Here is a 24,793-nt window from a genome sequence, read left to right as displayed (position 1 = left end):
GTCTACTCTCATGTCACGCTCAGGAACGCTCCCCAAAGTCATAGTATGCTTAAAAAAAAAATCATAGCTGCTATTATTATAATATTAAACATAACTGGAAATTCCCATACGCTGCCGTGCCTCCGTGAGGTGGCCCAGAAGGGGAACGCGATAGCCGGGCAGGAATGGCAGTGACAGACGCGCGCGGAGGATGGGAAGGAGCCGCGCGGTCCCGCGCTGCTCGGGGCAGGGGGGGACCCGCCGGCGGGGCAGTGCCCGGAGCGGGGGCTAACGGGGCGGGGGTGAGTGCACATAGCCCGGCCGGGGCGAGGGATGGCGCGGCCGGGGCGCCCCAGCCCGGTGCGGAGCCGGGGGCGGCGGGACCGGCGGGGGGGCGCGGAGCCGGGCGCATGCGCTGCGGCGGGGCGGCGGGGGCCGGGGCGGTGCGGGGGGCCGGAGGGAGGGAGGGAGCGGGCGGGGAGGAGGCTGGGCCGGGCCGGGCCGCCTATTTGAGGGAAAGTAGCGCTCGGCCGGCGCTCAGTGCCGGCCGCCGCGGAGAGGCAGCGGGCGAGCGGCCGCCGGTCGGTGCCCGCAGCCGGCGCGGCGCTGCCCCCCTGCCGAGGACTGCCGCGCTCGTCGCACGAGTGGCGGCGGGGGGAGCCGCCCCGCGGGGCCGCCTCTGCCCCTTCCCCGCCGCGCCGTTAATGGAAACATGGCGATGGCGGCTCCGACCGGCAGCGCGGCGCCCGTCGCCCCGGCCCTCTGCGGCCACCTGGCCCTGCTGCTGCTCCTCGCCGCCCCCGCCGCGCACGGCTACAGCTTCCCCCAGCAGCACACGTAAGTGCCGCCGCCCCGGCCGGTACCCCCCGCCCGCGGCTCGGCCCGGCGCGGTGGCGCATCGCGGGGCCGCCCCGGGGCCTGCGGGGGAGCGGCGGCGGCGGCGGCGGGCCCGCGGCGGGTGCTGCCGGTGCCGGCGGCCGGCGCCGCGCTGGATGCGGGCGGGCGCGGGGGTCTCCGCCCGCTCCCCGCCGGAGCGGCGGGGCGAGGAACGGACCCAAAGTTGCTGGAAAGCGCAAACTTCCCCGGCGGGTGCCGGTCCGCAGGGCGGCTGTCGGAGCCTTAATGTGGCGAGAGGGGGGAAAGACCAAAAAGGACTTATTTTCCAACCCCCCCATCCTCGTTTCAAGCACACAATATGGTACCCACAACCGGCCGTGCCCACCGGAGTTTGAGCATAAACTAATAATAGCTGGATAGTTCCACAGGCTATCCGAGCTGGCGGGTCTTCCTCTCCCCCCCTCTGGAGCGACTAAAATTGACCATAATGTGCAGAAACAGAGTCGGAAAGCAGCTCGTTTGGGTGAGGGGGTGGGGGACTGGAGAGTCGCTGCAGGAAGGATATAAATAGATTTTTTTGAAGAAGAAGAAATTGCTTTCGAAGTTAATGATTGGGAATATTTGCTAACAGGAATGGTTTTCTTGCCTACCGTGCTAACCCTTAAACCTGTCCCTCTCCACATCATCCATGAGAAACCTTGCTGAGATGTATTTTAAGAGGCTGTCATCTCCGTTATGAATTGCTGAGGTTTGTTGACACAAAACTGAAAAAAATCCAGACGATTCAAAGTAAAGGCTGACACCGTGTCCTTACAGTCTGCATTTCTGAAGGTGGGGGAAAGATTTCAATGACATAGAGTTAATAATAGCAGTGTTGCCTTTAACTTCTTGCTGCCCCAGTGGTTGTGCACTGCTTTATGTCACAGTTGTCTTGTCATTTGTGATTTGCTTAAGAATAGAAATACATTTCATATATATGTATGTATGTCATAGGAAGTATTTTTGAACGCCTTTTAGATTAGTGTCTTTGATCTCAAAGTACATTTTTGCAAGCATGTAGTCAGGCCTTCTGAAAAGAAGGCTTATCGGCAGAAGAAACAGTGTTGTTTATTTGGGAGAGCTGTGGCTTACTGTGTTAATATCTGCCTTCACCAAAGGCATGGTTATTTATTCCAAAGTCCTTCCATTCAGATAGATTCCTTCTGGATTCTTTTGGGGCACGTATTCATATTTTTAAATATATTTGACCTGTGGGAGCCGATGGGTTCCCTTTTCTTGCTGTCACGTAAATACAGAAATTCTTCAGAATAAGATCCTGAGAAATGTCTACCTACAGGGGGAGGAGAGGAAAGGGAACATGCCAGTTCTCGTCCAAGAACCACAGCCTTACGGCCTGATCCAGCTTTGCTCTCCCATGAACGATCTCTGCTTCTGTGAGAATGCCTAAAGAAGCAAAGGGGATTCTGTACGTGATGAAGCACAGCTAAAGGTTGTGGGATGTTTTTGATATTTCAGCAGCTTTTCATGGATTGCAAGTTGTTGCATTCTCTTATTAAGTTCACAACACAGTATCGATTTATAGAATAAATTTCTTTTGGGTACCAGTTTGTGAGTCAAAGCTGTGTTTTCTTTCTAGCTGCAGAAAGTTTTGTTAGAAGGTTCCTCTACTGAGAGAGACATAAAAAGGCTTATAAGTTGCAAATAATGTGCTTGTGTTCCCTCACCCTATTATCTATGTTATTCTAATAAACCATGCCAACTTTTTAACCGAAGAAGTTTTATTCCAATTAATTTGGAGAGGTTTGCTAGAATAGATTTTGTTAGCTCTGTGCTCTCTTATCTGAGGTTTTATCAGAGTGGGCCTGATCCTGCACTGAGTGAAGCACGATAAGGAAAAACTGGAGCTATTGGCAAAGATCCATAATTTCTTGCAAATACAGAGGAATGGTCCTGAAAAGGCCACTAATTATGTGTGTGTATGCCTCTGGTGGGAATCAATGCCGTGTGGCTGCAGCTGGAGAAGAGACACAGAAGGGACGCAAGACCCTCAGCCTGGCCCGATCCCTTCTTTGTTTGGTTCCCCTCATGACCTGTTCTGTGGACGCAGAGAAGAGAGGAGTCACGAATGGATATCTGATGATGATGCACAATTGCTGGGCAGTAGGTTAATGCTGTAACCTGTGTGCTGAAATGCCTGGTGAGCTCTGCCCTAGGGCTGCTGTGATTGTTTGTTTCTTGGGAAGGAAATACTTAATGGGAGTAGAGTGCAGTGGTGGCTGGCACCAAGGCTTGAACGATCCCCTGTAATTGGCTGTTCCCCCCGAGTAGTTACCTGTTTGCACCCTTCTTGTTTTAAAAGAGGCTGGATACAACTTAAATTTTTTGGGCAGATGTATCAGGAGCCGAATTGAGCTGATGAGATGTGCTGCTGAATTCTTCCCATTACCAGTTAATTTTCTCCTACTTTGGTCAATGCACCCTTGTGAATGATTCAGAGCATTGATTAGAAACATGTTTGTCTTGAGAGGTTTTCTCTGTAAATCACCGAAGTCATCTTTTACTCCAGGACTCTCAAAAAACGAGGCTGCTTTTTTAAGCAGCCGCAGGACTGTTTCATTCTGGCAAGCAGCAGACTGAACAATTAGGATATTTTGCCTAAGGGGGGGAAGGAAGAAAATAAAGAGCAATTTTGGTTTTAATTTTTGTTTACAATTGTATTAATTATTGTCAGTGTTTTGATTCTTGGTTCTGTCCCTGATAAATCGCTGGTGTTCTACATTATCTCTCTCCTCCCGGGTAGCATGGTTTTAATCATCTTATGCTGAGCTAAGGAAAGCTCGGCTCAGCCAGTTGTCCAAAGGGGAATTTCTCATTGAGATTTAAAAAGCAAAATCCCAGATTGGAACAAACCCATTGGGGAGGGCCTGTTAGGCGGTGGCCACTGACTGACAAGGCTCCTTTTAGGAATCGTCACGTACAAGAATGTGCATCTATGTGGGCAACGGGATTAATGGCTGTGGAAAGGAAGGCTGTTGGTTGCAGTTAATTTTTCTTTTAAATAGTACACAGAAGGATTCCTGTGGCAGCATGTTAACAACCTCTGCTTGAATTTCTGAGTGGTTTGGTATGAGATAATTGAAAGTCAGGGGAGTCCTATACCTGGATATCCAGTGCCTCACATTAGTGGAGATCGTGCACGTGAATGCTGGGGAATGTGGCTGCCAGCGCTGCCACTGGGGAGCAGAACAAGCCCCCTCCTCACTTTACAGCAAGGCTTTTTGTCACTTGGACTTGAAAGAAAATTGCCATCTGCTAAAGGGTGGTGAGCCATTTACTTCGTGTGACGAAGCAGGTGTGTGCAGAATTGCTGCGTGTCTGCTTGCTGCCATCGCTGCTCTGTAGGGCATCTCTGACCAGGCAGCAGAGGAGAAAGGGATGGCTGCAGGGAAAGTGCCAGCATGGGGTCCAAGGCCCAGTCCTGCTTTTCCAACAGGTTTAGCATTGTCAGATGTAGACAGTTGTTTTGGGCAGCAAGCTGGAGGTGTTACCCCTGTTTCTGTCAGATAGTTAGCAGTGAAGACTCCTGCACAGAGCAGTAAGGCTTAATAGCTTCCCATCGCCACTGGAACGGGTGTGAGACTGCCTCTTCCAAATTAGTTGCTTCTTTGTAGCAGATTTTGATTTGTACTTGTCATTTCACCCCAAATGAGGTTAATGATGCTGGTAGTGATAGCACATCTGGGCTAACAGGGCTTGAAATAAATAACTCTATTAGGACTGGATGCTTTAGGGTTTGCAGAATGCCGTGTAGAGGAAGCTCCTTCTCTTGTTCTACTGACCACCTGCTGTGCAGTCAGAAAATCTCTTCCAATTATGGTTTTGATGCTTGGCATTGGAACTCGTCTGGAAAGGAGCAGAGAAGTTGGGAGATGGCCCTGCTTGTCTTCTGCTGTGCTCTGCTAAGCAGAGAGACAGCTCCCTGGGAAGGCAATGTACCACCATGAGTGAGTGACAGATAATGGCCCTCCATCCCTGTGAGGGCTGAGCAGCCACTGTGACCATTTGTACTCAGTGGAGGCACAAACGCCCAGTGTCCCTGCAACAGCCCTGTGCAGACTGGTTGGTGGCAGAAGCCACTTTGAGATGTGTAGAAGCACCCTGAACTTGAAAGCTAAAAGAAGAGCCTCACAAAGAGGAACAAATGTTTTTTAAAAGCCATTTGCAATATTCCTTGCGATTTAAAAACAAATTTCTCCATCCCTGTTACCATTCCTGAGTGCTTCCTGCTCAGTTCTCACGTAGGGAAAGAGCAGAGCATTGCTGCGACACCTCAACACTGTAACCCGCCTGCACTCATCCCTTTCAAGATTGTGATTTCAGGAGTTTGAGTTTTTCAACTGTATACATTTAGAAATTGTTAATTGAAATTCTCTTGAGAAAGCGTGTGGGTTCCCACTGAAGTCGATAAGGCTCCTGCACATAGACCTGAGGGTAGAAAAGGTCTCCTGCTTGGTGTTTTACAGGCAGAGTTCCACAGCTTTGTTGTAAAGAAGCATTGTGTGTATGTGTGTGTGCAACAGCCCCTGAAAAGCTGAAGGTGATTATGAGGGTCTGAATGGAAACTTGAACGTTTATCCTTGAATGAGCTTCCTGGTGTTTGGCTTCAAAAGCCATCCGAACGGCTCTCGAGGGCTTTCGTGCTGGGCCATCTGCACGCTGCCACATGGAACACGTGCACACGCTGTACGAGTCACACAATGCCTTTTTCAGCCAATGAAATACTCAATTGAGATGAAATAAAAGCAAAAGTCATTACCAAGCAACATACTTGAGTAAAACATTCAGTAAGAAAGGACGGTATCTGAACGCTTCGATATTTACTTTTCTAGGAGCCTCTTGAAAGCAAATTGTGTTTTGTTAGCAAAATTATTTTTCCTCTCTGGGGTGTTGGTAGTAGTTTGTTGTTTTAGAGCAGTTCCTGTAATCTGGCCTTCATCCTCGAGTTTATTATTGCTGGGTTGCATAGGGAATGTGGTTGTACAAATTGTTGTTACTAGAAAGTCAGTTTCTGTCAACAAGCTATTGGCATGGTTTTCTTTGGGTTGCATTATTTGATCTTTTGCAGAATGCATGTAGATTTTCTTCATTACTTTGACGGTTTTCCTACAACCCTTCTCATTCTGTCTCAGCCATTATCTTTAGGTTGTAAGTGCAATGAGAAATAAAAGGTGTTTATGCAGACCGGAGGAGTCATTCTTCCTCTGTAAAGCAAAGTCTTTCTCGCATTGACTGATGCATGAGTGATGGCGATATTTTACTAAATGAGCTTGTGACAGGTGAAAGGGCTGCAGGGCCAGAGACACGAGGATCTGGCCAGTCAGGCCAGACAAAGGGTGCACGGTCTCTGGTTTCTGTATCTATTAATTAACTCATCACCAGGTCGTTATTCTTGCTTGTGATTAGGCTACCGTGCCACCTCCTCCGAAGCTGCTTCTCAATCTGGTGAGGGACGGTGCAGGAGCTCTTGTACAGCACAGCTTCTCCCAAGGCTACGTGAGACTGCCTTTCAGGGGAACCAGGATCAATTCTCCTCCCACACGTCTAGTTGGGACTGAGAACTCCAGAGGAGATAATTGCTGACAGCAATCAGATTGGGTGCTAAAAGCCATATAAATCATCTCGGTCAATAACGATGGTAAAAGCCTTGGGCACAGTTGTCAAAACAGCAGTTGAGTTTGCCTATCTCTTTGTGTAGCGACACCACTGATTGTGCGTAGAGTTAAACGCAATAAATACAGGATGCAACATGATTTTTAGCTCTGGTGTACGTCAAAATCCCTGAAGTTCTTGCAATGAAAAGGAATTCTATAATAAGAATGTTTCTTGCCTCCCTCGACCTTGTTCCTTCTTTCATTGTCCTTGAAGATTGGGGATGGAGCTGTGCTTTCCATGCACTAGGCTGGAGCTACGGCTGCAGCAGTGGGTTTCTGTTCTGAGTCCCTTGAAGCCCTGGGTAGACTTTAGGTATCCTTGGCTTCTGCTGGTGTGAAAACTGTTCTACCATTTCCCACAGTGACACTTGCGGAATTCCTGAATCAATATGGGTTGTGCCTACAGTGAGTATCACTGTGATAAGAAAACCCGGAGTGATGCATTACAAAAGGCACGTTCATTTACCTGACAAAGGTTGTCTATGTTGAATTATTTATGAGGTTTCACAGCACACTAGTAAATTTTGTAAAAGCAATGGAGTCCTGGTAATGTGAGCCTCTTCGCTGCAGCTTCCGTAGTGGAGTTGTTCTGAGGAGGTACAGGAGGTGGGGGATGGAGGAGGAGGAGGAAGAAATAGGCACCAAGTGGAGGGATAGAGAGAGACTGCTGTTTTCATGTGCAAATTATGAGGTGTGCAGAGCAATGAAGTGCGAATTAGTTAGATCATGCTGTGCATTGGAGCAAAAATCCGTGTAGTGTTAGAAAGCAGCCTATGTTTCAGGGTGGGGAAAGGATGGGAGTACAGACACAAGGACAGAGCATGGTGAAAATCTCATGACCAATATACTGGCTGCTTCCCATCTGTAGAAACGCTCTTTGCAGGGGTAGTATGGTTAAAGTACATACTCATTTTATTGAGGTTTTCTTATCCAAGTTCTAGCAAAAGAAGGCTCAAGACAGAGCTGGCCAGGCTCTTCAGTGTGGCATTCAGCATACTGAGAGGCTTGGAAGCGTGCAGAACACGTGGCTGTTGACCAGGCAGGTTTGCTCAGGAGAACCTGAACATGTGTGTCCACAGGAGCATTCAGTCAGCGTTGTCTAACACGGAGAGCAGGGGCAGTAAGAGTCGGAGTCCTGGCAGCAGTGTGTGGGCTTGCTTCAATCCCCGCTGCAACTCCATGTCAGTGCTAAAAGTTAGTGCTGCAGAGACACAGCACAGCTTCACGGTGTGGCTGCCACCGTGCACCCGATTTGTTGGTAAACAGAGCCAGCCCCGTGCCTTTTGTCTTTGGGCTTCCCAGCCTCTTGCTCTTGCAAGCACAAAGTTAACCCTTAAACGGTCGAGTTGGCAGAAAGAATCGGAAAAGTATTGTATCCATCTGCACTGAAGTGACAAATGAGGATATGATTCCCCTTATAAATACCAATGCCTCTCAACTCTTAATAGAGCTGGGTCCTGAAACTTTTGTCACAAGCTGCCAGTTTGCTGTCAGGCTCTGTTTATTCTCCAGTGGGCACTTAATATTCTGCAGTCCAGAAGAATCCCATATGTAAAGTCTGAGTTCACATTTATTCTCCAAACAGGAAAGCAAAACAAAGGGCATATATCTAAATAATTTTCAGAGCTAACCTGGTATAAGCTACTTACCCTTCAGAAATATATAAAGCTCTCAGTGATGTAATTTCTATTGAACCAGAGATACTCTTGGAATATTTGAATTCTCACATCTATTAATTTTCATGTAATATCTCTCTATTGTGGCTAATAAACACTTTCTGTACAGTATGAAACAGGGAGGGTGATGAATGCAGAGCTTTGTTTGCATTTCCAATGTATAGTGGGTTTTACAGGCAGATTTTTGGCAGCTATAACATGAACACCAAAATAGAGACAGACTTAAGCCAAGCAAAGCACCTAATGTTCAACTTTATCAGGTGTTGCAGATTGAGTCAGACTGTGGGCTGTGAGTGGTTGAACGTCTTTTTATTGCTCCATAACGAACTCAGCAGACCCAGAAGGAGCCAAAGTGCCATTTCCTCATGTCTGAGGTAGTCTTGTAAATTAGAGGTCTCTGCTAAGTGTTCACTATAGTGTCACATTCTTGGGATCAGCGTGTGTGGGAAGTATTGTGTGGGTTCATGTGCTTCCCATACCTCAGAGAGGGATGCCCCTTGCCTGGGTAAAAGTTAACTTTCTGCAGCAGTGTGCTTGCTATGCACACCAGGGGAAGAAAAGGGTGGAGGAAAAAGCATTTAATTATTCAAGGCCTGCAAGCTGAAAAGGGTTTCAGGACAGTGAGCTAGGCATGCGTCAAAGCTTCATGGGCACTCCTCTGCTTTCCCCTCCTCCCCTGCCTGCTCTGGAAAGGAGGGTAGATTACATGAGTACGAAAAAAAATCAATATTTTTCTCTTCATGCAGCTCTTATTTTTTATTTTTTCTGTTTTTGTTGGCTGGAAAGCCTTAATAATTGTTGATCAGTGACCAAACTGATGACATTATTTTGCCTCCTACAGAATAACAGCACTTGGAAGACGATAGACCAAAAGGGACCCTCTGTGTGCATAGGGATGCTCTCATGCCTCTCCTTGGCTGTGTGCTGTGGGATTTCTGGTTGAGCCATTCCTGATGTTAGGCTTGTTACAATGCAGAAAAAATTGCCATTGTCAAGTCTTGTGTGCTGCTATATAGGTTTAAAAGCCGAGAATTGTCAAGAAAATTTTCAAGATGCTGGGACAAATTCATCTCTGATGTAATGATGCTTGTAGGATTATGCCCAGGATAACTTTCAGGCCTTTGTCTTTTAAATATGGTAGTGCTTGTAGTTGCTTCTGGTGGGATTTTTATGGTGAGGTGGAGAAAAGAAATGCAGCTAACACATCTACTGTGTGCTGATGCTTTGGTCTCAGTTTCTAAGTAACCCCATTTAGCACCTGCCTGCCTGTTTGACCCAGCAGCAAAAATGTTGTGCTGGCATTTCTGACATCAATACCACCTTTCTACCCATCATCTTAAGGCTAAATTGAACCCTTCTGTGTCACTTGCTCCTTGCTATGTTTATTTGTTTTGATCTAGTCTTTACTGGAGAGAAAAATCTAACCAGCTCTGTCTCACCTCAGCTGTTTGCTAGGTGCTTGGGGCTCTTTTTCATGCGAAGTAGCTCCATCCACAGGTGAATTTACACCCTCACTTTCCCCCTGCTTCCCTGTGTTCCCTGCCCAGACATGAGGACAGAGCAGCTGGGTATGAAAGAGCTCTGACAGCCACGTTTTGGCATGAGGTCTCACTTCAGCACTGTCACTGCTGAGCTTGCTCTTACCTTTTCTCCTCTTGCAGCCCGGTGGTCGTGCCAGCCTCACTGGGGTTTTGTTTCCTCGAGCAGGCAGTGTTACCAAGCCAGAGGTGAGGATGCATCCCAGGGCTGCTGCTCTGCATGGAGCACTGCCTGGGGCAGCACTGCTGTGTGGGAATCTTCTTTTTCTGCCCTTCTGCTCTTGCCGCCACTCCAAGTGAATCCTTGTGCTGAAAGCACTGCTGGTTTGTGCAGTTTATGAATGTGATTATGTGTGCTGAAAGCAGCCTTGCCTTTTTTATTTCATAAGGGCCTCTTAATAAATGTCACTTATTTGGGGACTCGGGCAGCTGAGTGCATGGCCAGTCACCTTTCCATTGGGGAATGGCTGCCAGACCCCATCCTGTTCTCTGGAGTCACAGCTGGCTGGTAGAAGAGTAGGTTGCCAGGAAAAAAAAATACAGTGTTTTTTTATGGTAGCTAGCATGATACTTGACTTTCATTCTTAGTTACATTTACTTATTGCTGTGTTTGTACCATTCCTGTTGTTCTCACTGGATAACACGAGGGCTCTATGTGAAGTTGCTTTCAGAGAACACCAAGTAGCTGCAGAAAGGAAAGGTGTAGTAAATGTACCTGTCCTTCTTATGGAGGAATATCAGAATGATTGCAGTGTGGTAAAATGGAACCTGCTTGGGCTACAGCTCAGATGCTCCAGCTGCATTACCTGAGGCCTGTGTTGGGGCCTCAGTAATGTGTGGACCTGCAGTTTCTCTATGTTACCATCTATGTTAGATGAGGGATTCAGGTGTGCAAGGCCTGGTGCTTCAGGGCTGGGTGGAATTGGTGGCCAGAGCCCTGTTTCATCCTGCAACTGCCAACCTGCAGTACTCAATTGCAGTTTGTTGAACTGCTCTGAATTTTGTGAGGTTCATTGCACAAAAGTCCAGATCCCATGACCAAAGTGAGGACTCTTCCAAGTATATTGTATTTTTTGTATCTAATTTTCCACATGAAACTAATCTTGCTTCCTCATTTGGCTTGGTTACAGTATTTATTACAATGACATTCCTTCTCATTTTTTTTCTCTTGCTATGATATTGAGTTTTAATATTTATCTTCTAATAGTTTCTAAGTAGCAGAGTGCTTGCATTACTGGCAGTGATGTATAGTTAATCCTGAGCACAGATAGCTGTGAGACGTCCAGACGGACTTCAGCCCTCAGTGGTACGCTTGTGAGTGAGGAAATTAGCTTGGAAATTGCTGTTTGTTAAAATTGCTTCTGTGTTAATCTTGCTGTGATACCACAGCTTCTGGCAGTATGTGGGTTAGCAAGATGGTTGTCACCGAGAATGAGGGCAGGTTCTCACTTTAAAAGTGTCTCAGCAAAGACCTTGTCTTACACCTTTGCTCTGAGGAGGTTTACACTGAGGAATGTGGCCCATTTTTCAATTGCTAGGCCTATCTTCCAGGTGTTTTCTTATCCCCAGTTGACCTTCTGGCCTACTTTCTGTCCACTCTGTGTTAAAAGGTGACCAACCTTTCATTCTTGGCGAGCATCAGGAGCAGAGTGTGTGTGCCTCAGGCTTGTTCCCTGGGGAGACAGGTAATTCTTTCCTGATGCCCTTGGGATTGTCCCCCCTCCCACCCCCTCCCCATTGCAGTGTGAGCATCTTGTCCTGCTCTCCATCTTCCACTCCTTGTTGTAGTTTTGTACATGTGCTTCATAAAAGCACTTGCATTTTCCTGTTGCTCCTTTTGCTGCTGGAACTAAGATTTCAGAAACTCCAGTAAGTCAGTGGTGGAGCAGGAAATGCAACCAGATCACAGAATTCATCCTCCTCTGTTCCTTTAAATTAATCTATGCTCTTAGTTGTGGGATAAATGTTTGTTCTACTGTGTACTAATAAGAGGTCAGATTCAGATGCAAGAACAGAAAACAGGAGCAGGAGGATTTGGACTCCAGGGAAAGTGTCTGTCCCTTTCTTTGGTGTTGGGAGGTCTGTCCTTGTGGATGAAAACCTTCTCTGAAGGACACTGTTCTCTGGCAAATGCCTGAACATCAAAGCTTGGGCAGTGCTGTTCTCTGTGCAGTCGGAGGGCAGGAGGCCTTGCTGCTGAGTGCTCAGCACTGGACTTCTCCAAATTAAATGGGTGCCTTCTGCTGCATAAGCCTTATGTTGGCTCTTTGTGCCATGTAAATTACAGTTAGGCACCTTTCCCAAGAAATGTTCTCTTTAAAATTGTATTTTTGTGCTGATGAGGCACTCATTTAGAATTGGATCTTGTGCTTATTGCCTCCTTGTGGCAAATGCTCACCAGTGGGACCAGTTACTGGGCAAGCTGTAGGGCAGTAGCTTCTGACCATCCCTTGGACATTTAACCCCTTGGACAGTACCTGAGATATCATCTGAACATTTCCTGTTCTCTATGTGTGTCTTGGAGAGAAATTCTGGAAGCCATTAAGCTGGGTAATTTACATGCTTCTTGAGCCTGTGCCTAGGGAAATACATTTCACAGGTAATTTCAAATGTCTTAGCGTGTGGAAGAAGTCATTATTCTGAACAGAAAGGGGCTGGTGATGTCATGGGCTCCATTGAGAGGACCACATTAGAGACTGGGATTTTTCTCTCTTACAGGAAAGCATCCAAGGTATTCTATTCATGTGGTGTTGGGATGTCAGGAGTTTCTGAGTTTAATGCCAATGCTTATGTAGAAAAGCAAAAAGAGAACGATTGTGTAATCCTCAATTCCAGTTACATGTGAGCATACTGTGTGTGAGGGCTGGGAGCAAACTTGCTTTGGGGTATCCATAGGTGTGTGAATTTCCTGCTTTTGTGTTCCAGTGCTGTCTTCCATGGGCAGACATCAAGGTTAGCATCAGGAGCTTGAGTTGCAGTTTTGACTCTGCTCCCAAAAGTCTGTCTGGGCTTGAGACTACTGCATCACCTTTGTAGCTCCATTCTCTCCTCCTGAAAAAGATGGAAAATATTTTTGTTGGACATATTAGGAGGATTTGACAGTTTACTGTTGTTCTTCCTTTCATGGGGTCCTCCAGGACAGGAGGTGAATTATTTTCAGTGAGAAAAGCTGGCTGTGGCTAGAGATGGGAAAACTGAGCCTGATAGATCAGCATCCTTTTCATGTACAGCAAATTCTGTAGCACCTTCTGAGTATTCCCAGTCCAGTTCAGGCACCTCCACTTATACAGATTTGTATCCTTTTCAGAGGAACAGACTGGTATCACTTTTCAGAATGATATGTAGATGATTTTTCCCTGTGGAGGGAGCAGTCTTTGTCCCAGTTGGAAAGGGAGAAGGAGAGAGGAGGTGACCTGTGAAAGCTGGCAGCTTCGTCCCTGTTGCTGTTCTGCTCTGGGTGATGCAGCAGTACTGGGACAAAACTGAACTGGGCTTCATGCTTCCACTCTGTCTGCTTCAGAGCTTGTCTGGATGCCACCTTTCAGCAGGAAAGGTCTTTAGTTTTTAGATGTGTATCACAAAGTAGTGAGGTAATGGCATAAAATGCAGTAAACTGCTATATTTTTTTTTAATGCTCTCCACCCCCACCCCCTTTTTCTTTTATCGCTGAAAGGGACTAATACAATGAAGAGCTTCTGCAAATGAAGGCAACTGCATTTGAAATAACAGGGTTCTGGGTGTTTGGCTGGTGAGAGATACAATAAACGAGCATCGCTAAGTGCTTTATAATAACAATGATTACAATGCTCTCTTAGGAGCCAGGAACTCTCCAGGTAGGGGGATGGTGTGGAGAGGCCTTGTTTAAGGCAGGGGGTTTAACTAGATAGACATCAAGTGACAGTGATGCCTAGAAACCCCTGCAGAATGTTACATATGGTGCTGAGAGAGGCTACTCCAGAAGCCCCAGGAGACTTGGAACTGACATGGTTTGAGGCTGAAGCAATGACAATGGATGCCCCTAAATAGCTTCTTGTAGCAGGAGGTCTTTGTGGCAGAGTTTAATGACATCTTTCCTTGGTAAGGAGGGAAGCTGTTGACACAAATTCAGCAGAGTTCTGGCTAGTCAGTAGTCCTCCACCAAACTCCTGACTTGTCTTTAAGTGGTCAGATCGATCATTTGTGCCGAGTTTATTTGTGATCAGGTGAAATCTGCCATGGGCAGGGTGGGTGCTGAAAGCAGTCCTCTAGTGTCAAGTGTCTGGTAGGAGTTTACATTCTGCTGTTTGCCCTTTGGCCACCTTTGTTTTGCTGCAACTCTCCATAGTAGCATGGCTCTTCCTGGCAGTAGGAGCATCTCAGGGTGGAGAGTCTTGAGTGAACAAGAGCACTTTGGGAAACTCTTACCACGGGCTCCAGTCAATCCTTTATCTCCTGTTTTCCTGCTGCAGCTTTACATCTCCCTCACCCTTTGAGCAGCATGTTTAGGAAATGAGAGATATATTCAAAACTCAGTTCCAGCCATCAAGATGTGGCACTTCTTTATCATGCTTTGCCCCACATCTTGACCAGACTCTATGGAAATGACCCAAACAAGAGAACTGTTTGCTTTGTCTAGTATCACACTATTTGAGTAGCCAGGAGGTGGTGGTTGTGAACTATCCTGAAGTTTTACAAAAGCCTGCATCAGCTTGGATGGTTGGATGTTGCTCAGCACTGATAGAGGAGCACAGGGCAACTCATAGCATCTAACCATAAAGTTGTTTGCTTTAGTGGTCAGTGTTCTGGTGGCATGATACAGAAGCACTACCCAGACTGCCATCTTTCAGCCATTCAGCCTGACATACTCAAATGACAGCTTCACTGTTTCTCCAGGCTGTGTAAAAAGCTCTCCCATCTCCAACCCCAAGTATAGGTCCTGTAAGTTGTGGCTGTTTTGTCTTCAGGGGTGGTTCAGCCTTCCATCTGGTGATGAGGATTTACTGGAATGAACAAGGAGATGCAACAAGCTATCTTACTTCTGTCGAGTTCCCAAGAGAGTCATGAATTATACACAGAATAAACAAATAACCTGATATGTCTGTCATTATATCATAAAGGACTTTAATAATTCATGCAGCTTGCAAAATCCTTACTAAGACCTACCCTCAGTAACCTTATCTTTGCTGTGGGGGATGGGATCTCTTCAGCCTCCACTCAGATTGCATCTGTAAAACAGGAGTCAGAGAGGAGGGAGGTTTTATCATAAAACTTCATCTGTATAATGGGTCGCAAAGTGACGTGCAAGAGTTATCAGCCATTGGGGTCTCAAGAGGTGCTGAAAATGACAAGTGGCTGCATTGGGTGAAATTTATGCAAGTAATGTGCTCCATAAAACTGACACCTATTCACTTATTTATTAATTCATTGTGTTTCAAGTCTAGATTTGTGACAAGCTTTGAGATAAGGAGCCCAGTTCTAGTCCTGCGGTGCAAAGCAGCCATGGGCTTCTCTTGCTCCTGATGCACATCAGCAGGTGTGCCATGGAAACAGAGTTCCCAGATGTAAACTCAGAGCAGAGTTTTCAAAAAAGCAGGGAGGCTAAGGCATTATGTTAGCTTAGGCTCTGAAAAAAACAGCTAATTGTTTTGGGTAGGATACTGCTGGTATCAGCTCCAGTGCTGATAACCATTGCCTTTGGCTTATTTTGTTTGTTACTGTCCTGGAGTTGGGTACTGGGTTCAAGGCTGGAAGAGCCTTTTGGCAAAAGGCTATCCTCTGCCCTGTGGCCTGCAAAAAATACTTGCTGTGCTTGCTTTGTCATTTGGTTTTTTCATTGTTGTATCAGTGAGAGGTTGTGCATGTGTCTGGCCAGATGAAATCGGTGACTGTGTGGGGCCTTTCACAGCACTGCTGGGCAAATGTACCAGCTCACACATTCAGTGGCTTCTTCCTCTGTCTGTGGGCAAATTATCCACCAACAGACAGATTTTCCTCAAATCTACTCCTAGGCTTTAAATTATTCACTGCATTATCCTTTGGCCTCCAGCTCCTTTGCATATCAAATACTCCAAATCAGCTTTTTGTAAAGTTTGAAATTCAAGATATTTTGATTGGACACGCAGCTCTCAAAGAATAGTTATCGTGGCTCTTTGTCATACTGGGAGGGCATTTCAAATGGGGTCCTGCAGGGATCTGCCCTGGACCTGCTTTTATTCAATAGTTTCATTAATAACTTAAGCAATGGAATGGGAAATATGCTTATAAAATTTGCAGGCTACACTGAGCTAGAAGGGGTTGGATGTACTTTGAAAGGTATTACCAGAATTCAAAATGATCTAAAAAAAATTGAACGGCGAGCTGGATATCAGCAAAATGAAATTCAGTGAAAACAAATGCAAAGTACTGCACTTACGAGGGAGAAATGAAATGTACAAACACAGAATAAAGAACATCCGTCTGGGTAGCAGCATGGCAAAAAAGATCCTGAGAGTTATTGTGGATCACTTTGAGTCAACTAAGTACTGTCAGAGCAGAAGGGCACATTTATTCTGCAGTGTTCAGTAGGTTCTTGGACAAGACTGGGGAGATGATCTTCCTCATACAGCACTGAGTTTGGCTTCTGTTGGAGAACCTGACCTCACTTTTTGGCATGAGCCTTTGGAGATACAGGCAAACTGTAGGGAATCCAGAGCAGGGCAACAAAAAGAAAGAAATATTTAGAAAACAGTGCAAAGTAGAGAAAGCTGTGGAAATCTGAGTTTGCCTTTCTATTTATTTTACTACTCAGAAGGATGCAACAGAATAATGATCTTCCAGTTCTTAGGAGCTTGTTGTAAGATTTTTTCAGTGTCAGCTGTAGGTGGAATATGTGGAAAGAGGGAATTGAAATTTAGGGTGAATAAGAAGGGAATTTTTTTGCCACGTGCTGAAAAATTGAGCTGGGAAGAGGTACTGTGGAGATCTTGGGTTCACCTTCAGCAGAGAATTTAAAGAACAGATTTGACAACACTTGATGCAGAGGGTTCAGGTATTCAGGTGTTTAAGTGCAAGTAATGGTGGAAGAGGAGTTCCTGAAACCCCTGCCATCTTGCATATCTGTGACTGACTGAACAGGTACTGCCTGTTCTGTTCTCAGGTGGAGTTAGACCTTGAATGGGTAATGCTTCTGTTTTTTGATAGAGAAATCATATTTAAGGAACAATTTTCCTGTTGTCCTAAATGTCACTGGTGACAAGTTGGTGGTTACTGTTGATTTTCTCACAGGTACTTGCAGAAATATTTGTGCTTGAGAGCTGCTAATGAAACACAATTTTTTGGATGTAATTTTCCCCTCAGTCTTATTTTCTCCACACTCAGCTTTATCTATCCTGCAGGTTGAGAAAACTCCACAGTTACTCTTTTTATTATATTGTAATACTTGTTGGGATGTCAAACTGGAATCAAGATGGATCTGGTAGGGGGTTTGGCACTTGGGGTTTTTTTTAGGTGCAGTTTTTTCTAAGACATACCCTGCTGCAAAAAAAATGACAAGATAAGCAGAAGATAGGACACAGAAACAGAGGCAGAAAGTTAGTGTCTGAATTGAGAACAACAAAATAATGTCGTGAAAGAGATGAATATAGACAGACTATCCCTTTCCTGTCTCTTAAAAGATTTTCCTTAGGATATAATTCTAATATTCATTTGTCCTGTCCTTCCCCCCTATAATAATGTCAAAGATGCTTTCCTATTACAGGGAAGACCAGATGGTAGAGGTGAATAATGTCTTGATAAATATCAAGAAAAGACTAGTCCAGCAGGCAATTTTTCCCACTCTTCCTTTATATAAACACCTGGGCACATACTTTAAATTAAAACACAGTCATAAAATGACAATGTGGGAGGTTTGATAATGTCTGGAAACACGGTCAGTAAGTTATTTGGAAGGAAACAGGTGTTGTCTCTAAGTTGTATCTTCAGGGGAAAATAAAAGGGCAACTTGTTTTTCCTTGATGGGTAAATACTGGCTCACGTGGGGTTTTTTCAGCCTAGGTATGTAAGAGACCTCAGAGGGGGCATATCCTGCACACACACACACGTGTGCACTGACACACTCTATTATTGTTAAAGGATTAAGCATCTTGAAGGAATAAGCCAATTATAAGAAGTTCCTGCACAGCAAAAATTAGACAACACAGTAATTAATAACCTTATTAAATAGCAATATTTGGGCACTGAACCAAAGCGTATGAATCAGGGTGAAGCATTCTTGGCTGAACACACTGCATGAAGTGTAGACACTTGTTCAGAACACACTCTGTATAGAACCCAATAAGCTTTGGGGCAGTAGATCCACTTAGCAAGTAGTTTCTCCTCTTGTGCTTTTTTGTTTCTGTGACTCTCTCTTATTTTTGGGACCAGGAAGGCAGTAAAAGGAAAGGATCAAATCTCCTGTTTTATTTTTTTTCTAACAACCTCTTCTGTTCACAGCCAAACAAGCACTCTCCTAAGGCTTTTTTTAAGGAAAAATGTCCTCAAGCAGAAAACTAATTTTCTTTCCTCTTGCTTCTCTTTTCCCAGTGCTTTTGTGAGAGGTGCCTTGCAATGAGGCTTACATTCATTAGCAGTTTGTGTAACTGCCTTGCCTGCCCGTAGGTTAGCCATGAGGAGGTGTCACTGCAGCCTGGGAGGGGTCTGTCCCATGTACCCAGAGCCACCGAGGGACAGAGTGACCTTGGGCTGAGCTGCTGTGGCACATCCCTGGTGCTGGCCACTGCATGGCTTGCAGTCGTGGCTTCTCTGTGAGTGTCTCCAGTTTCTCTACAGACCAGGACTCAGGCTGCCATCTGATGTGTTGCACAAGTGTGGGAGGATGTGGGCCCAGCACAGCCTGTCTCCTGGCTTTCCAGGCAATTATCATTTTCTTCTGAAGCTGCACAGCCAGAGCAGTAGTGTAGCCTCAGACGCCAACATGGGTGTGCACAGAAGTCTCTGCAACTGCTTGGGTGACCTGAAGCATGGAACATGCCCTAATCCTAAAAAAGGGCTGCAGTGACCAGTGGCAAGGTACAGGTGCCCACTGAGCAGGAGTGGGATATGTGGGATGCTTTGTTTCTTGGCCCCAACTGCAACAGCAGTAACAGGCCTCCTGATGTTCTGCTTGGCACAGTAGATAGTTTTGAATATCTGTCTCTTTTTTAAAGCCTACTTTATATCATCTTTAAGAAAAATCAAATATGCAAATTATGTAATCAATTAACATTTTTGTAATTTTCTTTGGAGAGGCGGTGATAAACGGTGTGTTTTCAAAAATCAGTTACCTCCTTTGCAAATGTTGCACTGGAGGCTGTAATATATACAGATGAAGGAAACAACCATTTTTTCAATACTAAAGATTTTTTCCGGATATTCTGAATGCGTATATGACAGTTGTAGAGTTGTTGGGTTGGGACAGTCCTATGGAGATGCCTCAGGAACAGGAATGAGTGAGATGTGCTGGGCATGTCACTGCCAAAGAGAGGCCAGGGAATTGTGGGGCTGCCAGGCTCCTTCCATGCAGTTCCTGCAGGCACAGAGCTATTAAGTGCCATCACAAATTCTTGAGCTCCAAGATTTTCTCCTGGCCCATGTTTTCTAACAACAGCAGACACCAAAGTGGTGCTTGGTTCTAGGAGGGGACTGTGCACATGGCTCACAAAGGAGCCTGGTGCCTTTCTCACCACCACAGCCGTGCCAGTGGCTTCCCAAACAGTGCATCAGCTGTATTCTTTATGCTTTATTTGTAAGTGACATTTCCCAGGAGCAGCAGGGCACTCCTGGCAGCGTGTTTGCAGGAGTTATCGCTCCTCAAGCCCTGTAAGGCACCTGAGGCGTGCAGTAATGGCCCAGGAATGCAATGACTTCGGTGTCTCATTGCTCACCACTTCCATAGGAGACACTGCACACAGACATCTCCCTGTTCACCATGGCCTAGCAGTTCTTTACCCTCTGCAGCTTTGCTACAGTCATCCTACATAAAATTTTAAGTGCATTCGTTTCATGGGGATTTTTTTAATGGTAACTCTCAGCCTAGTATATGGCAACTGAGATGAAACCTCCACATTTTGGGATGTGGCCCACTCTGCAGACTTCTGTCATGGACAGTACCAGGGTAAAGGGATGCAGTAATGGGTCAGATGAGTTCTTCCAGTGCTTTGATGTAGATGAGGGTTGTGCTGGGTGGAAAAAAGAAATTTTACTACCACTGGCAAAAGCTCTTATATAGCCATACTACATAAAAAAAAAGCAAGCTGCTTCTGCTATTGCATTTTTTAAATTTAGAAACCTAGTGTCAGCTATGCCAAAATGCTGTCCTTTTTATTTGATAGTATAATACGTGTATTTATTTACTTTTAATATTGATGTCACAAGGCTTAGCTGGACTCTTTTGGAAGCTGCTGGTCTGTAAGATTGAGAGTCAGGTGTCATAAGACTGAACAATTAAAGGGAATTGCAACTTTTCTCATGAATGAAAAACCCAGTGGCTTTTCTCTAAAATAGTAGTACTTCTTGGGGTGGAGTCAGGGGATGGAATAAGTTTTAAAAAAATTTTTAACGAATCTGCTGATTGAATTTAAATTAATTGTAAATCCCAGCTCAACTGAGTGCTCAGTGTCTCTTTTTCATATGCCAACAGAATAATATTGATGCCTCTGTCTTCCTCTCTAACTAATCCTTTCTGAAGGCTTGGCCATATGTGACATTTAAGCAGATATGAGCAGTTGTTAATGTTGATGGATACAGCTCAAGATGGGAGGTAATTTTCCCTTGCTGTGGTGGTGTTGGTGTTCCTGGTGAGAGCTGACACAGGCAGGTGTCACTGAAATCGAGGATCTTGTGCAGAGCTGGAAGTTAAGGAAAAGTGTCAGCTCCATAAGTGCTCAGTGGGGTTTCTCAGACCTGTGGCTGAGTATGAGCATATAATTGATTTTTTTCAGTTCACTGGACAAACTGGAGAAGGGGAAAAATAAATTCAGTTTCGGTTTTTCAAGGCTTTTTTAAAAATTAATGCCTTATGTAAAAATAGATATATTTTGGTGAAAATGCTTCAGAAGATTTGTGGGTAGCTTTGGTACTCAGGATAACCTGATAAAATTTGATAAAATGCTTGACTGGAAAAGAGACAAAAACCCCCAAACCCAACACCCTTCAGCTCTGTCTGTGACCTGATACCTTCACACTGGCAGCCCCACTGAAGGCTTTGCTCTCCCTCCTCTGGCAGAATAGGGGGTTTGCTCACATCTTCACTTATCTCATTTCCTACATTTCCCCTCCCCAGCCACGCTTCCAGGGGATAAGAGGAAGCATTGCCTCTACGGGAAGATGGGAAATAGCACAAATTATATTGGAAAATTGAGAGGGCTTGGCATAAACAATCAAGTCTTGTTTTCCTCCACAGCCTTGTATGTTATTTACTGGCATGAATTTTGCCTGAGTAGCACACATCTGTCTGCCAGCCCTTCCCTCTGTCCTGCTGGTCCCTCACCCATCAAAGTTGATGCTTCAGCTCTGCTCTGCCCCTCAGCTCAGGGCATCTATCTGCTTTGAAAATTCTGCCCGACCTTTGGGCTGTGCTGTGTAATTCGGAGTCCTCCAGTGCCCAGCTGAAAAATAGTTGTGTTTCTTTGCTGCTTGATGTCTGGGAGAGCCCCTCCATGGTTTGGGGGTAGTGGGGAAGTGTGTGTGGGCTGGTTTGCTCCTTCCTACTCCTGGCCTTACCTTCTACTCCTTCTGCTCCTTCCCTCCTCTCTGTGGCATACATTGAGAGAGAAATGTTGCTGTGAAAAAAGCACTGAAGGCAGTGCCAAGCGGTGCAGAGACAATCGAGTGTTGCTTTTCCAGGTCAGACAGGAGATTTGACATTTGCCTGGGCAGCGGCTGAAGCCGGGAAATCTCATTAAAAGGAGGAGAATTATCAAGTTCTGTGGATTTAGAAGAGGGTTTATTCGTTGTTGTTTTTCACTTGGTGTTATTGCTGCAAGCAGAAATCCGTGTGGCTGAGTGTAGGATGAGTGCTGTGCTGTTGGAAGGCCTGGCAGCAGCTCCCGGTGTGTACCCAGGGTTCAGGATGAAGGACGTGCCAGTGGCAGCTCCTGGCCCTTCCCCTGCCCCGGGAGCAGCTCTGCCCACAGCGGGCCTGGCACAGGCTGGGCTCTGCTGAAGGTGCAAGGCAGCTGAGCCCTCGGGCCATGGCTGCTGTGTGCCTGAGTCCTGCCCGTGCCCACGTCCCTCCCGTGGTGCTGCAGTGCTAATCCATTGCTACAGCAGGACAAGACACCTTTGGCCCTGCCATGGCTCGGGGTTTGCTCTCTGCCACAGAGCCCTGCGAAAGCAATAAGCTGTTTTCTGTACTCCACAGCACTTCGACCTTGTTAATCACTCTGGGCTTAAATAATTAGCTACTGCAAATGTTTATATAAGGAGAAAATAAAGCCTCAAGCTTTGCGGTTTTTGTTGTACCTTTTTCTTCCCTCTTCTCTCTGTGGTGCCTTGTGCATAAATTTTGAAGTCTTGAAGTTTATAACCTGGCCCAGCTGTAATTCTCAAAGTGGTGTGTTCCTGGTACTCTGCCCTGCACTGGGTGCTGCAGAGAGAGCAGTGAACTTAGCTGAGGCACTGATTTCCTCCCTCTCCCTTCAGTCCCTTGCTTATCTGCTCGGTGTCAGGGCTCTGACTCTTTCTCTCTCTCTCCCTTTCTCTTTCTCTCTTTCTCTCCGTCTCTTGCAGTATGCAGTACTGGGCCAGGAGGCTGGAGCAGGAGATTGATGGAGTGATGAGGATATTTGGTGGAGTCCAGCAGCTCAGAAAGGTAAGCTGTCTTTCTTTTACCTGTGCTGCCTTTCTTATGGCAATGAAAGTTCTCATCTGCAGAAATCACCTGTGTGAACACTTGTGCTCAGTCAGTCACCCTCTCAGCTCACTCCATGTGCAGGGTCATGGCTGGCTGTGCTTCTGGTTCCTGGGCATTCAGATGCATTTATCAAGTGTGTGGGAGTGAGTGTGGTTTGTATCTGTCTGTCTCTGGGGCTTCATGTCACTGCTATCTGAGCACGTACCTCTCGGGTTTTTCCTATATGACACACTAAAAAATATTAAAATCAACTAACCTTTCCTCCAGGGACTGAAGGGAGTTTAATTTGTATTTTAAATTTAAACTTGTGTTGACAAAGCAGGAAATGTTGAAAGGATAATTTTGCTAGTCATTGGAAGTTCCTGGCTTTTAAATATACATTGCAGGTAAAAGTAATTGTTGTTTGGCTACTGTTTCCAAGTGCCAGAAAACAAAACTCAGTTATGATGCTGCATCTGCCTCCTGCTCCCTGAGTTAGCACCAGGATGCAGAGGCTGCAGAAGCCAGACCTGCTCTTCTCCTGGCAGCAGTGCTCTGGGTTGGGTTAGGGCAGTTACAGAACAGCTTCATTGGGGTTTATTAGGTTTGGGAGCAAACAGCCTTTGAAACCTTCCCTGTTTCCGTTCCCTGTAAAACTCTGTTTCCCTTTGCCCACACTCTTGTGCTGACTAGCTGATTTGAAATTGAGCAATTTGGAATAACAGTTATGGTGTTAATCTAAAGAAAATAGGCTTCTCTAGAGTGATAAATATGTTACCCCAGAAAAAAAGCATGGGTGTATTTGTGTTTTCTGGTGACAGTGACATGTTCTTCTCAGATGCCAATACTTTATGGGACTCCTACTGTCTGTCTTGCACTAGTAGCTATATTGGCTTAAACAGAACTGCTGAAATTTTATACTCTTGGTTGTAACCCATTGTCTAAACACAGAGGTCACACTATTTTCTTTTAAATGCGTTTTGAAATCAGTTTACCTGAAGGCTTGCAAAACTCTTCATGGTTCATCCATCCATTTGTGTTCATATTGAGCTCTTGAATGGTATATCTGGGCTTTGTGTGCATTCATTTCAAGTGGATTGATATAAATTTCATGTGCAGCATGAAAAGCATATACACCCACTTGGGTTTCAACAGATATTTCTGAATGTAGCCATGCATTTGTGCAATGCAGTTTTGCATGTTGGCGGGGTCTTAGAGCTGGGGATGTTTTCCAGGCAATACAATGGTGCAGCAGCCAGCATTCTCTTCAGCAGAGCACAGTCATAAAAAACAAAAGGATTGCTACTACATTTTTGTACATGTCCTCTCTTACAATTTATTCTTATTAGCTTTGATTTTACTCCTTTGCATGTTAAATAGGCATATCATGTAATTTTTTTAATGCCATAATTAAAGAGAAATTACACCTCCAATTTGCCAGCACTTGACTCCTATTGGCCAGTCAGTCAATTACAGGTAAGAGAGCTTCCCACTTTTCCTGTTTAATTCTTCTGGTAGACATAATGCAGTACTTCAATGGATTAATACTGGATAAACTGACTACAGAGGGATTGAAGGGTTTTTTTGAAATCTGTTCTGGAATCTTCTTGTAAAGGGAGGAAGCTAATTATTGTATCTAGTAAATGTATAAACCAGCTGAAGCCAAGAGATGAGCTACTGAAAATTCCACTGTGCAGCTGTTTGAACACCAGAAAGGGCTGGTGGAGGCTGTCTGCTGATCTCTAGGGGAGAACTTGGGATGTGGAGTTCAGGTTTGATTCGTAGATGCAATATCAAGTGGATGATACTTAAGAACCACATTGCTTGTGAGTGCACACTAGCACAGCTTCACTGATGGAAAATGGCATGGAGTGCTTCACCCTGAAGAACTCAGAGCTGTACCTGCAGGGAGTCCTTACCCACCAGTTGCACACAGGTTCATCAGGGTTACAGTGTATGGAAGCTGTCTAATGTCATGAAGTGGCACTGTAACCTACTTGGAGATACGGATTTTAAAAATTAAATTTAAAAAAAAAATCCACATTCTGTTGCAACCACACTCAAAATTTAGAGGGTGAGCAAGCACAGGGGGAAGGAAGAGCCCCTGAGGAGCTGTGGGAGCTGAAACATGGTATAGCTAGAAGCTAATTCCACCCACTGGGATTTCACAGGAAGGTTTATTATTAAGCAAGAGTAGACCCATGCAGGGTAGGAAGGATAAAGAAA

The 24,793-nt window shown here is 45.5% G+C and overlaps 1 protein-coding gene across 2 annotated transcripts in view; it reads left to right on the top strand.

The window, feature by feature from the left end:
• Nucleotides 1-691: 691 nt before the first annotated feature.
• The window catches only part of CACNA2D2 (calcium voltage-gated channel auxiliary subunit alpha2delta 2), a 210,957-nt gene continuing 186,855 nt past the window's right edge, over nt 692-24,793 (top strand). For both annotated transcript variants that reach the window (XM_014869689.2, XM_088171602.1), the window contains exons 1-2: nt 692-816; nt 22,465-22,546. In XM_014869689.2, the coding sequence (XP_014725175.2) occupies nt 692-816; nt 22,465-22,546 (207 nt within the window). The remainder of the gene's footprint in view (nt 817-22,464; nt 22,547-24,793) is intronic.

This window comes from Sturnus vulgaris, chromosome 11 (genome assembly GCF_052056855.1).
Source record: "Sturnus vulgaris isolate bStuVul1 chromosome 11, bStuVul1.hap1, whole genome shotgun sequence".
Classification (NCBI taxonomy): domain Eukaryota; kingdom Metazoa; phylum Chordata; class Aves; order Passeriformes; family Sturnidae; genus Sturnus; species Sturnus vulgaris.
Note: the sequence above shows the minus strand (reverse complement) of the source record. Positions and strands in the feature narration are given on the sequence as shown.